This window comes from Chaetodon trifascialis, chromosome 16, assembly GCF_039877785.1.
Source record: "Chaetodon trifascialis isolate fChaTrf1 chromosome 16, fChaTrf1.hap1, whole genome shotgun sequence".
Classification (NCBI taxonomy): domain Eukaryota; kingdom Metazoa; phylum Chordata; class Actinopteri; order Chaetodontiformes; family Chaetodontidae; genus Chaetodon; species Chaetodon trifascialis.
In genome coordinates this window covers 1,943,812-1,957,654 of record NC_092071.1, presented here as the reverse complement: position 1 = coordinate 1,957,654, position 13,843 = coordinate 1,943,812, and the positions used below count along the sequence as shown (strand labels likewise).

The 13,843-nt window shown below is 46.0% G+C and overlaps 1 protein-coding gene across 1 annotated transcript; it reads right to left on the bottom strand.

The window, feature by feature from the left end:
- Nucleotides 1-680: 680 nt before the first annotated feature.
- Nucleotides 681-13,818, bottom strand: LOC139344434 (14-3-3 protein epsilon). The gene is made up of 6 exons (XM_070982603.1): nt 13,604-13,818; nt 7,877-8,076; nt 6,562-6,668; nt 5,157-5,363; nt 4,437-4,573; nt 681-1,831 (listed from the first exon to the last, which is right to left on the bottom strand). Exons 1-6 carry the CDS (start codon nt 13,665-13,667, stop codon nt 1,773-1,775), a joined length of 774 nt encoding a protein of 257 aa, XP_070838704.1. The 5' UTR covers nt 13,668-13,818; the 3' UTR covers nt 681-1,772.
- Between the last annotated feature and the right edge of the window lie 25 nt (nt 13,819-13,843).

Sequence of the window (13,843 nt, the reverse complement as noted above, 5' to 3'; positions counted from 1 at the left end):
TCATGAATATACATACATACTTATGTTCATAAATATAATAAATTGCCTTTTTCTCAGAGAAACCATGAAAATATTTACTTACTCTTGTATTGTTAGCAGGTTTTTTTGAGTTTGGACAAGTGTAAGGCTTCATGCTGTGGTCTTAATACTGTGTAAGTGTGCTAAAACTTTTTGTTTTATGTGTTTTGGGCTCATTTTTACTGGACTGGTACAGAGAGATTATCACTGAGGTCTTTACATGAGGACAATGTTAAAGACTAAAATGTAGATACTTACAGGTGAAAAGTGAGTCATTCCAGTAACCAGCTGTGGACGTTACTCATGTGCTGTTGTACTTGTATTTGAGTATTTCTTATGCTATACACTTCTCCACAGTAATTCAGGGTGCTGTTACCTGACAGCTAATGCATCAGTATTAATAGTGTTATTTATATCAGTCATAGGACTCTGAATGTAGCACTTTTACTTTTAATGGAGTATTTTTACATTATGGTATTAGTACTTTTACTACATCACTGCCAATAAAAGAAACTAAAGAAGAAAAAAAACAGGATAAATGCAGAATCACTGCACTGAACTTGGGACTTTGTCCTAGTAGCCTGCACTGCCCTCTAGTGGTCACAAATCAGCCATTAACATTAAAATCCATCCAGCCGTTTAAAGAAAACATCTCAGACGTGTTATTTTAACATTTTTCAACTTGAAGTTTAATGTTAATTCCATGCTGTGTTTCAGTAAGAATACAGATGGTACTTGTGGCTCCGGTGAGAACATCCAGTAGTACAAATCAGATTCACGTTACACATACTGAACAGAAGGAAGAGAGGAAATGAGAGGAAGGAGACGGAGTCGAGACGAGGAAAACCTGAAAGAGTCAGGGGAGTAAAGATACAGCAGGCCTCTATTTCCCAAACTTTTTTTTTTTATATAGTGCCAATGCAAAACTGCATTACATTACAATCAAGAGTGTTGAGCATTCCCCTCCCACACACACACACACACACACACAGTTTGTCTGCTAAAAAGCCATTACCTAACTATCTGCCATTAGCAAAGCGCTACAGCCTCGCAGTACAATACTTGGTCCAAGAGTGGACAAGAATAGAGGTCAGAGTGATGCTCGGAGACGGGGGACATTCTGCTGTTTGCCATTAAAAAAAAGACCTATTGATGTGTTGAAGGAGCAGGTTTGGTAACCATAAAGTAAAGAGGGCACTTAGTTCTTCCTAAAAGCTTTAACGCATCCCTTTTAAACCTCCCGTTGCTGCTATGTTTCCTCAATTTGCAAACTGAAATGACTCAAAACCGACTGACAGAAGCATGGACAGTATACCGTTCATGAACACACACACACACACACAGGATAAAGTCGAACAGCAAAGTATTGTCTTTAAATAAACTTTTGCATATGTGTGTTACAAATACAGGCGAGCGTACTTGGCAACAGATGATACAGCAAAGTAAAGCAAATAAAAACAGTAAAAGAGGACGTGGACCTTAAAGGGTACAGGCTTGCAAAATGAGTCATCAAAAAGAAGGTGGGACCCCTGAAGAGTGGAAACGAAGACCACGAGGGGGCCCTGAGGGGGCTGGGAGATGGCGTGCATACGAGGAGAGAAGGTGAGACAGACGGGAAGAAATGGACGAAAAGGTAGAGAAAGAGTGTGGGCTGCAGTATAAACCCAGCTGAAAACTGTGGCTGGGGACAGGAGCTAGTGCTGGGAGGAGGAAGAAGAGGAGGAGGAGGAGGAGGAGGGCTTGTCTCGTGTTGCTCAGTCTTGCTGGGTCTCTTCCTCCGCATCCTGCAGTGCTTCTTTGTTCTGTTCTTCACCTGAAGTAACGACAGAAGCACCAACAATCATGGAGGCTGCAGCTGAACATCTTCCTCCTGCTGTTCACCATCATCATCATCAGCATTTACGCACTACATCAATTCCTGAACTACAGTGTAGAGACGGTCAATGCAACTTTACCAGCAAGCCTGACTGAAGGCGCCACAGGTCACGTTTCTCCTCCTTTCTTTCTGAACTCAAACGATTCACATTACTAGATTTTTATGCTGTTGACTGATTCATGTGATGCAAAGACTTTGCGTTGTCTTCTTTTACGATTGTGTGTTGTTAGCGTTGCTGCAGCTAACAGTTAGCGCTAACATGACGTTTATCAAATGGGAACGATCACGTGGAGTCCCCTAACCGTCTAATAAAAAGTGAATCGTTTGTGAGACTGTGCCGTTTCACACTGATCCAAGACCTGTTTTCAGTTTGGTGAATACGAAATGAAATGAGTTCAAAAAGAAAGGGGGAGAAACGTGACCTGTGGCACCTTCACTCAGATTCAAACTCACAAAACTGCAGTTTCATGTGCATCAGCTGCCAAAATAATGCAGCGTTCAGAGGCCATAACGAGGTGCTGACGGGTTTACGGAGAGAAATCCTCATTTTTAAGAGTCAAAGTGAATTTGTGGTGAGTTCAGTGTGCAGACCCCGCTGGGAGCAGAGATCAGTCAGTCATGCTACAAACAAGTCCAACATTTTAAGTGTTCTGCAGTGTTTACCGCCGGTCGTGTCAACATGCAGCCCAGTGAGCAAGAGTTAATCCACAGCGCCTTCCCAACAAGCCCTGGTCAGATTTACTGAGGGGATAAAATGCCTTGTGGGCCTGTACCACTGGTTGCTTAGAAAGGTTACCATAGAGACAGCACAGCCATCCGTGTAATGAAGAATTAAGAGGCACAAATAACAAAGGCTTGAGAATCCATCATGATTAAAATAGAAACCGTAACAGCGCTCATTAGCAGCGCGGCTAACTGGGATGTGAGGAAGCCACAGGAGACGGAGCGGCAGCCTCACATGCCGTTCCTGCAGCTCGTCGTTACATCACACTTCAATAAGCTGCGTTCACAGGTCTCCAAACTCGCCCCGGCGGGCTGTGTTCAGCGGCGAAGGAGCAGGGTGTCCGCAAGGTCTCAAACCACTCCCGGAGTCAAGTCTTTATCCGTCATGGTGGAAAACTTAACTTGTGTTTCTGCTCATATTTCCCAATTAAATGTGGAGCTAGCTTTCTTTTTTACAGGGAGCTGCAGTGAAACATGAAGGTCCAGGACTACGACAGCCATAAAATATCCAACGAGCTGAACTAAACTAACTAAACTCTGGAATATTTGCTCACACAAACACAGCGTGTCGGGAGGGTCGCTGCATTAGTGCAGACAGGAAGTGGAAATGTTTCATATTTCTGCTATTAGCAGCATTTAACAAACACCATTTGTCACCAGCACTGTGCACTGACACCAGATCAGTGCTAAACAGGTTTGAAGGGCTGTCATTAAAAAACACACCTCCACCAACACAACAGTCAGGCGCCCTCACGCACGCTGAATGACAGCTCTCAGCAGTCAGCTTTAGACCAATCAGCTGAAGCCTCGTACTGACTCCAGACACACTGAGCGCAGACCTCACGTCGTGTCCTCAGTATCACAGGGGAGATTACAGAACGTGAAACCTGCTTCAGAGCTCAAACGGACATCTGGCTGCTGTTTAAAGAACGAGTTTTAACTTAAAAAATGGTCACAGCTCAAAGAAGAAAACCTCAGTGAGACATTACACTGAGTCACACGAGCTGGTGGAGCAGCAGCTCGCCGGGAAGTCGAGTCGGGACCTGTGCTCTCTATTATTGTACAAGCTGTTGTCCTGGTGAGATGTAAACACAGCCCGGCATGATTTAGACTTGCGAACACCCTGCAGACGTTAGCACACAGCACTCACGCTCACACGTGCAGAAAAAGGTGACGAAGAGGTGAGAACGATCACAGATACATTTTACATAAGTGCAGCTCTGAGCTGTGGGCAAAGGAGAGGAAGTCATCTCCTCTCAACACCAACACATTCAACAAGGCTGGACTCAATGTGAGGAGGTCAGTGAGGGGTGTCAGGGCGGTGAGACAGGAGAGACAGCTGCAGGTGGAGAAGCCAAAGACAGGAGGAAGGACTTACAAAACACACTCGTTTAATGGAGGAAGAGTGAAGGAGGAGGGCTGTCCTTAAGACTCTACAGAAGAACCAGATGAGAGATCATTAGAGATGAGTGAGTCAGAGGGAGAGAAACCACCGAGCTGAGGGGAAGGTTAGAGGAAAGTTAGACGCTTCCTCGATGCTTTCAGTCTGAGCACACCAGGAATGTTTCACAAACTTTCTTGGAAAACACTCAATCGTTCCTCATAGTTCTCATTTTTGTCCTGAGCTGCGAGCGACGGCCGCGAGGGGCTTAAAGGAGCAGATCGGCTTTAAGATCAGTCAGAAGGAAGTGATGACGCTGACAATAAGGAGCCAATCAGCAGTCAGTATCACCCAGGAATGAATGAGATAATACTAACGGCCGCCGTCTATTTAAGCGGCTGTAACTGAAGGCGTGAGAAGAAAGAAAAGGCGTCTCACCGTCTCCCTGCACGTCTGAGGTCCATAGTGTCAAGTTGTCACGTAGCAACTGCATGATAAGTGTTGAGTCCTTATAGCTCTCCTCGCTCAGCGTATCCAGTTCTGCAATGGCGTTGTCAAAAGCTTCCTTTGCCAACCTGACAGAGAGGACACAAGAGGACACGGTCACACAGTAAACAGGTGGCGAAGCACGCACAGGTCGAATCTACGCGATTCGTTTCACTGGATTTCCTCGTTCGACAGGCCGTTTTGGATTCTGACGGCAGCTCCACTGCAGAGGCAGTGAGGGTCTGAGCCAGGAGGGAAATGAACAATCTGTTCCCCTTCAGGACTGTTTCAGTTGCCAGAGTCCTGAGAGTCGTTTAGCCAACGTCCCCGAGCATCCCGGGCCAACAGCTGGAACGCTTTCTGTTCATGTGGGATCTGAAAAGGGGAGCTTTTCCTTCAGCGTGTGGACATGATTTACCGAAGTGGACAAACGTGGCAAACTGCACACGACCTAAGACGTGAAGAACCAAACCTGAGACAAAGACAGCACAGCACACGACACCTTTGTCCTCAGGTGTCTCATATGAGGTGTTTAACACACAGTGAGCGTCTGGAGATGAGTTTTTCTTACTCTCTAACATTTGTACTTTTAATACTGGAAACACTCAATTCAACCTGCTCACTCAACAGAACACATCAAATACCAGTTAGACAGAAAACAGTCACACCTACCTGCAAGCGCGGTCTGGCGAGTTGAGGATTTCATAATAGAAAACTGAAAAGTTAAGGGCCAATCCCAGACGAATGGGGTGCGTTGGAGGGAGTTCGATCAAGGCGATGTCGCTAGCAGCTTTGTATGCAACCAAACTGTTCTCTGCTGCCTCCTTCCTGTCGTTGCCTGTGGCAAACTCTGCCAGGTACCTGTGGTAATCTCCCTTCCTGAGCAGAGGACGACACAGTTCAGCACAAACACGAGATACAGCCACAGAGTCCACAGCACTGATCGTATGTTTGCATTGTTCTGTATTCATCTGTTAATGTCTCCTCAGTCGCAGCAGTCACAGTTTTTCCTCTCACGCTGGTGTTTTAACTTACAAAAGAAAAGCAGCTATAAAGCCATTTTAAAGGAAGCTGTTTAACTGAGGCGAAACAAAGCGAAGTCAGCTGAGCAGCATTTCTGTTTATCAAGAACTCTCAGAGTCAGATCAGCATCTCCGGCTCAGAGTCAAAGTAAATACAGACTCCTGATGTGTTTAGTGGAAGTGCAATCAAAAGACGCCTGCAGCCCTGAGGGGACGGTGCAGCAGCTTCCAGACTGCCTTTAGAGTAAACCAGGTCGGAACAATCAGCAAACATTTCACTGCTGATTGAAAGTGAGCGACTGAATTCAAAGTCTGAGCTTGGTGTTATGGCGGAGATGTTTCATCTGTTTGAAAGTCGGTGCCTTGAGTTGAATCATCTGCTTATTTATGTAGGACAGGTACTGTTTCATGCACAGGCACATCATCTGTGTGGCAGAGACTCGTCTTCCAGGAGGACAGCAGGTATGTAAGCTGTGAAAGGCCTGAGCGAGGGCAGGACGAGCGAAGAGCGCTGGCTGTCCCTCCTCAGCATCACCACGACTGCACGAGCGCTTTCAATGGGACCAGAGTCTGGTTTCCTCAAAGCAACTCTGATTCTGCCAAAACCTGCATAATTAATACCAGAGTGCAAACCTGTGATTAAAAATGAACAAAACACTCGACCTTTAGTTAAACGCTCCTCTGTATGCATGACATGACGACACAACAGTCCAATAATTCATGCAATGACACAAACTGTGTCCTCACAGCTGTGCTTTGGATTCAATGCCGCTCAGCCAACAGGGATATTTAATTACTTGGTTAGGGATCAACTTTGGATCCACTGCACGCTAAGTCTAACAGAGAGTGGCTCAGACAGACACGTACTTATGATAATAATTAACTGGCAGGAGGAGCAAAGGTGAGCAGCAATCTGCACTCTGACTGAACGAGAGGAAACACACCCCAGAGAGAGACCGACGAAATCAGGCTGATTAGAAATGAAAAGAATTCAAAGTGTTGGTGTCATTAGCAGGAACGTTCACGACAGAAACACACATTCATCACATACGTACATTTTGTAGTAGAAAACCTTGGATTCTCCCGTGGTTGCAGCTAAGATGAGGTGCTTGTCCAGTACATCCAGAATGTCATTGCAGATTGATTTCAGCTCTTTCTCAACCTGCAGAAGGAAAGACACAAACGCAGCCGTCAAAGGACTGCGTGGTCACTCAGAGCTGACTCTGTACGATTCAGCTGAGATTTAACATTTCAAACATGTGAACTCGTCCCTGTGCGAGCTGGGACTGACAGACGTTTGTATTTCAAGCACTGACTGTGCGTCTCTGCGGCAGAGCAACTTCTGGGTCCGTCCCCGTGGACACATTTGTCCCAGAGACAGAGACTGAACGACTCGGGTCAAAGGTCAGCGCCGGTCGTCTAAAAGACATTTCTCACATCACTGCATGGTAACACGCCCTCTGCAAATAAAACAGCTCACTTTGGACGAGGCCTTTGTGGTGAATTTTACAAAGTGGGTAACATTCATTTCTAAATAAGATGTTAAATAAGTCCACACTGCAGATATGCAACATCTAGAGGCAGAGGACACAAAAGACAGAGCCATCAAACGCTAGCAGTCCTCCAGAGTTTCCACAGTTTGGCATTTAATGCTCAAAGTCTCACATCTTTGAAGACAGAATCCACCAGCAGAGACTCTGCAGCAGAAACCTGATTTAAAGATGGCTGCCTCATTACTTCACTCAGAGATGTGTCGAGGCTGTGAACTCATACCGATTCCTCTCAAAGTGGAGACGCCCATCAGAGGAGAGCCTCAAAAGCCCAACCAAGAAGAGTAAAGCATCTCTGGCATCTCTTCAGCTGGATATGAAACTGATTACCAGAGAGTGCATCAACTCACCTCCATGAACTTAAGGTAGGAAGCAACTTCAAATCAGCTCTATCGATGCACCACTGCCGTCCTGTGCAGGACTCTGAGAGCATTAAAAATCAGCGATATTAGCTCTGTGAACTAGTGGAAGGCGATTTGTGAGGGGCTCCAACTTTCCATCAAATCAGTGTATTACAGCAAGGCGTCTGACATCAGAGAGCACGAACACAAGAGCAAATGGACTGCAGCCATTCAAAGCTTTCAGGTTCTCACCAACTTTTCACTAAAGGAGGAATGAACATGTCAAAAACGACGTGTGCAGATGGTGTGCATTGGTTATGTAAAGTGTGCTTCAACGTTTGGCTCTGAAGACGTTTGTTTAGACTGTTTTCAGTGAAAGACACATGATGAATTTTCATGATCCAAACTGCATTCAGAAACATCTCACTCTCACTGCTTCCAATCACTAAAAGCTGTTTGGCTTTCTGACAGCGCCTGACCGTTTTCCTGTATTCTCGGATCATCTTTAGTTTGTCTTCTCCGCCTTTGTTTTCTTCTTTCTGTTCGAGGCTGCTGATTATCCTCCAGGAGGCTCTCCGGGCTCCGATCACATTCTTGTATGCTACTGACAGCAGGTTCCTCTCCTCCACCGTCAGCTCCACGTCCATGCTGGCCACCTTCTTCATCGACTCCACCATTTCTGAGAGACACAGGGACACAAATGACATAAGGTTTGGGCTCGTCGAGACCCCCCCACAGCACAAACAGCACCTTAACACTGCACCATTAAGTCTGAGCCTGATAAACACACCAGCATGTGTGATATTATTAGCTGTTTTCATCTTATTTTAGATCACCGACACACTCACATATGGTTCAGGTTAGTTGTTGACCGGCCCTGTGAAGACTCTGCCAGAGTCCAGTTTATTTTTAAGCCCGGTACAGAACATTTATCAATTCACATGGTGAAACGTGTCAAGCGTCGGGTGAGCATTCCCACAGCAGCGCAGTCCTGGTGTTAAATGACATTTTGACCCATCTTCAGGTCTCAGTCGGTATCAGGCTGTGCCGTCATAAATCTCCTGAGCCTCTGATGGGTGAAGCAACTCTTTACCCCTGACCTAATGTACCTTTAAACTTCCTTTGAATCCAACACTCAGCCAAGCAAACAGCAGACACTCCACTGTGTCTGTTTGGCTGAAACACATTGGCTGCTCCCACCTGACAGGTCGCTTCAGCATTGGCCTGCTGTCCAGCCACCACCACCCTCTACATCCACCAGTCTTTCCAACAGACTAAATGGGCCTCAATCGGAGAGTACTGACAAGTTGATCTTTCAACTGTTAAATGAACTTTTAACCTGCGTAGAAATGTTGGTTTTAATTCTTTAATAACCAAATTTAACACCTGTTTTTATCTTCAACAGTGAGTGAAGCAACACACATTCTAACCAATGCGTTCACTGTTCAACTGACCTGCAGGTGGCGGCAATGTGCCAGGACATGCAGCAAAGCGCCCACAATGACAGTGAAGAAGAAGCCACTCGGTCTCACGCCTCGAGGAGTCATTCTGCACATACTTTCCTCTTAAACACCTTTAAATGATCCTTAAAAATGTGCCTTTAAGCCACGTGTTTCGGTCAGAAAGAAGTAACGGCCGACAAACGTGTTCTCCACCCGCAGATCGACTGACACGTTATCATTACGCAGATTACTGAACCCTCACAGTCCACTGAAGGTGACCTGTGAGTCTTTTAACAAATGCATGAGAGAAGCTTTTGCTTTACTGCAGCTCATCGTGAGTACTGACGTTCAGCTTTAAAGGGTGTTGACATTCATACTGGGTGAACTGGTTTCATTGGAGCTAATTTCTACTGAAGACATTGTTCCCATGAAAGCTGCTGGTGGTGTATTTTGTGGATTATTCAGAGTAACAGGGAGGCTGTTTCTGGCCAAACATAGTTCCATCACCTCTGTCGGGTGTTTGAGGTTGATGCCTCAAACCTGCCAAATGAAACAAACACACCTGCAGGGCTCGATGCCACTGCAGCGACATGTGAAAATATGTTCCTGTGATTTGGGCTGATATCTAAAACCATCTCCCCTGTTATAATTACAAATATTTTTGGGGTAAGAGGCGCATAAATTGATTTTCTTGATTGAAAATAAGCACATCTTCCCTCCATTAACGAAGTGTTTAAAGCACAGAGCGGAGTCGTCCTCAGTGTTTTGTTAATGGAGTGCCTGGGAAAGTGCCCGAGCACAGGCACCTCTAATGCAGATTGTCCACCTGTGGACACCTACTGCGGGACCAGAGCCAGGACCATGAACCAGCAGGAGGAGCGAGATCACGTGATTTCTGTCTTGCACATTTCAAATCTTCACGGTGATGCAGGAGGGTGTGGTGTGAAAACTGAATGCAGAGTCCAGGGATGAAATGAAAGCGATTCAACGCTGCTTTGAAGGAGCCGCTAATCAGCACAACACGCCGTTTCTCCGGAGATTAACCAAAGAGCCACGATACAGTCTGTGGACTATTCAACGAAATGACGAGGAGAACTGCAGAATATAAGACCTACATAAAATCAACTGGCTGTGCAGCTGTCAGGAACATTTGTGGTGTCATTTCTGGATCAACTGGAAACAACACTTTCATGCTTAACGTGAAAACGCACAAGCTGCAGACTGGTCACAACCTCGCATGCTAAACATGCTAGCCTGGACGGAGGAGCAGTGTGTCAATCATTCGGCTTTTCACTTCAGACAGGGTGCTATCTGCAGAGGCCAATCGCAGCTCTCCGTGCAGCGTGCTGGCGACACCCGATACTTGATGGTTTTGAGCCAGGAGGAGCACTATGCTGCTTTGATCGCTTTACCCTCCAGCCGGGCCTGCACTCCAACTGAATGACCTCTCTGTGCTTTTTCAACATTTTCTCAGCATTACAGGCTGCAGATCAACGGCCACTGAGCCAACCACTACAATACCCATGAGCCTTAGCGAATCAGAGCAGCAGCAAATTTAAAATGCTTCGTCATAGAACAAAACGCCGCCCCAGAATTCACCCACAATGCACCCAGAATCTAAAAATACATTGACTTAAGCTTTCAGTTTTCTAAACGCCATTATCTTTAGCTTCCACCCACCGTTAGCAGCACATGCAACAGATTTTTATGCTCTGTGATTGGACGGTTGTTGAAACGCACCTTGGGAGTCATGGTTGTAAAGCCGTAAATGACCTGTGTGGATTATTTAACTGAGAGTTTCACGCAGAGCCAGACTGTAGAAGAGCTGCAACTGTGACTCAGGTAAGGTGGTCTATGGGAAAAATGAACGGAACTTTTGCATCCAGAACCAGTGCAGCCAAAAATAGCTCCTCCCACTTCACAACTCCCGCCCTGATTTGGACGCCAACTTCGAGAGATGCGACAAAGGGCATTACAGTCAGTCTTCAAAGCTGTGTTTGTGCAATGAATGCTATAAAAAGCATCCGATTGAGCAACAGTGACATATAATCATTTCACTGCTGCTTAGAGCTAAGACGGCATGCGTGACACGTCAAAGATTAAATGTGTCCCCTCTGGTGCATGTGCAACATTACAAATTGGTCTGAACATGGCCTAACTGGTTCCAGTATCCACTGAAAGCCTAACAAAATGACATGAATTCAAGCAGATTGTTCTTCTGTAACCAGTTTTTGGTTTATTTTGTTCATTTCTCCTTGATTGTGGCGTCTCTGGTTCCCTTCAAACAGTGTTTCTCTTTCTGTCTCTTCAACTGGAAGTCACAGATTATGTAAAAGCAATAATACCTGTTTTCATTTATACAATCACTAACTCCCAGAATGAGATGAGTAAATAAAATGATGTCAGCTGTACACAAATCAATGTCTTTATACACATTAAAAATAGACCAGCTGCATGTGGAGAGCAGAGCCCCGAACAGAGCGATGACTGACGTGCACCTCGTTGACACACTGAAAAGAATGGCTGAAACTGACACCAGCAGCCGCAGCACCGCCCAAACACAATGCAGCAACGTCAGGTGGACACAAGGGGTACAACTGTGTGGCTCCACAGCACAACACGAGCACACCGGGGCTCCACAGGGTTGCTGATGAGTAACAGTGATTTAACTAATATTTGGCCATAAAGTGGAGTTGTGAGAACTTGAAGTGTGAGACGATAGGTTAACACAATGTGCTGACTTCTTATTGGCCTGCTTGTTTTAACTGCCAGCGCCTTTATCGCATCAATATAAGAGGGGAGAGGCTGCGAGGCAAACAAAGCAGTCGCTGAGGATGAGAAACTATTCCATAATTTATGTCAGACTGAGATTCCAGACAGAGCAGAACCTTCTCCAACGATGACAAAAGTTAAATCTGTTCAGTTAGTGAGCAGGTAAGCTGCCTATCTACACGACGCAGGTCGCTCGTGGCTGTCACCACCATCAGTTCACTAAGCTGCAGCATAAAAATATAAAATAATCACTGATTATTATTTAGAACGAGATCTCAGGAGCCTTAAAACTTTGGGCTGTGGTGACTTATGGGAATTTATCATTATTTTCTCAAAAACTATCAAAAAAAACACCCTATAAAAGAATCAATAATGAAAACAATCACTCCTTCGTCATACATGGTGAACATCTGTGTACCATGAAGCACCAACAGACAAGGAGAGAAAGGGTGCTTTGAGTTAAAAGGACTGTAAAGTGAAAACTTGGCTTCAGACTGTTCATCTTCTTGCTATTATCACACCTGCAGTGGTTTCAAGATACTGTTCCCCAGTACTGCACCAGTAGCCTACTTACATACTATCTAATGTGCATTATGGGCATAAGTTGACGCAGCACAATGTGTGGCCGGCGTCTTATACCTCACATTAGTGAACTGAGGATCTGCTGTTGTGAACAGCTGTGCTCACTTGACCCCTCCGTAAACTGGACTTTGACTCACTCCAGCAGTTAATGCAGCATGCAGGCGTGTATCTGCTGTCACTACAGTGTTGGATTAGATTTATGGTGCACCTTCTGATGGCTGCTTCTCTGTTTTACAGACACAGTATGGGAGTATGTCTGTGCCGTCTGAAGCTAAACTGACTAATGAACTATGAAGAAAAGAAACAGATGATCTAGATGTGTGTTGACAGTGGAGGTAAACCAGCTATACTGCGCCTTTACCAGTGAACAGCTCCATAAACTACTGGTAAGACGACTTCCAGTCACAGAAATAAATGTTGGCTCAAGCTAAACTTCTGGCTGAGTTTGCTGCTCAGCCACCAATCACATAGTAGCCATACTCTCTGCCCCGCCTAGCCCGGCGCGCCATTGGTTAAACACCTATCAATCAATACACAGGCCAGCACGCAGGGCGAAGTTGGCCTCATTAAAAGCAGCAGACGGAATGTCAGCCTGGGTACAAAGAACAGGGCGGAATAATCACATTTTACAGCTTTTAACTGAAACACTGCTTTGTACTGTCACACAGATTCACCTGAGACAGCATAGACTGATTACCTTAAACTAGCTATAAAGAGGTAGCTCATAAAAAGGTAACGCCACCCTTAAATTCGGCTTGATCCCAACACGAAGTTAAGAACTTAAGACCAAGTTAAGTTTCCTTTGGCTTTCACTAGCCTGCCAGGCTGGAAGGAGCTTCGCTGATCAAAACACTTGGTGGGGGCGGTACGTTAGCATTAACTGTGGCACATTTTTTGAATATATTTTTCTGCTGAAGCTTCTGGTTGATGGATCAGATTCAGCAGATTCGACTCTGGCACAGCTCGTGTTTGGTGGGGTGTGGACATTTGCTGCAGCGTTGTTTTTCTGAATGGAGTTCGGCGTGACGCGTGTCGGGGCTGAAGAAAGGCTAGCCAGCTAGTTAGCCATCTGGATAGCTAGTGTCCGCTAACGAAGGATAGCGGATCGTAAGGATAGCGGATCGTAGCTTAGCTCAGCGCCTAACAAGCTAAACGTTATCTGGGCAGCGGGGCACGCGACACAGCGCGTGCTTCATCCCGCAAAAAACTCGCTTTCCCTCTAAACCGAAGACGATTTAAACGTTTACGGATTCATTCTGCTGAAGAAATATCCGCCATTTTGTCTCTCACCCAAAAAATCCATGTGAACAGCTTTACCTGCGTCTCCAAGCCCCCTGCGCAGGGAGACAGAGGGGGAAGAGGGGCCAGGCGTTCTACAATGGCCGTTAACTTACTTCTTCGGAGCCTTACCGTCATATCTCTCCGCTTGTTCGGCGAGTTTCGCCTGGTATACTTGGTTGTCTCTATCTGCCATGGTGCTCGGGTACTGGGACTGTTCGCGGCGTCCCGGTGCAAAGGGAGGATTATCGGCTGCTCGGCGATTCCTGGTGGTGGATCAGCAACAGCCCTGTCGCTCCGCTGAACCGAAGACCCACCGGTAGCACTGGCGTAAAGATGGCGTCGCTGCTCCATCCGGGAAACCCACGCAGC

Excerpts from the sequence above, each read along its gene's own strand:
- LOC139344434 (XM_070982603.1), bottom strand. The coding sequence starts at position 13,667 with ATGGCAGATAGAGACAACCAAGTATACCAGGCGAAACTCGCCGAACAA. Across the intron at positions 8,077-13,603 it reads ACAAGCGGAGAGATATGACG|AAATGGTGGAGTCGATGAAG; the intron begins GTAAGGCTCCGA and ends TGTGTCTCTCAG. Across the intron at positions 6,669-7,876 it reads TCCGAGAATACAGGAAAACG|GTTGAGAAAGAGCTGAAATC; the intron begins GTCAGGCGCTGT and ends TTCCTTCTGCAG.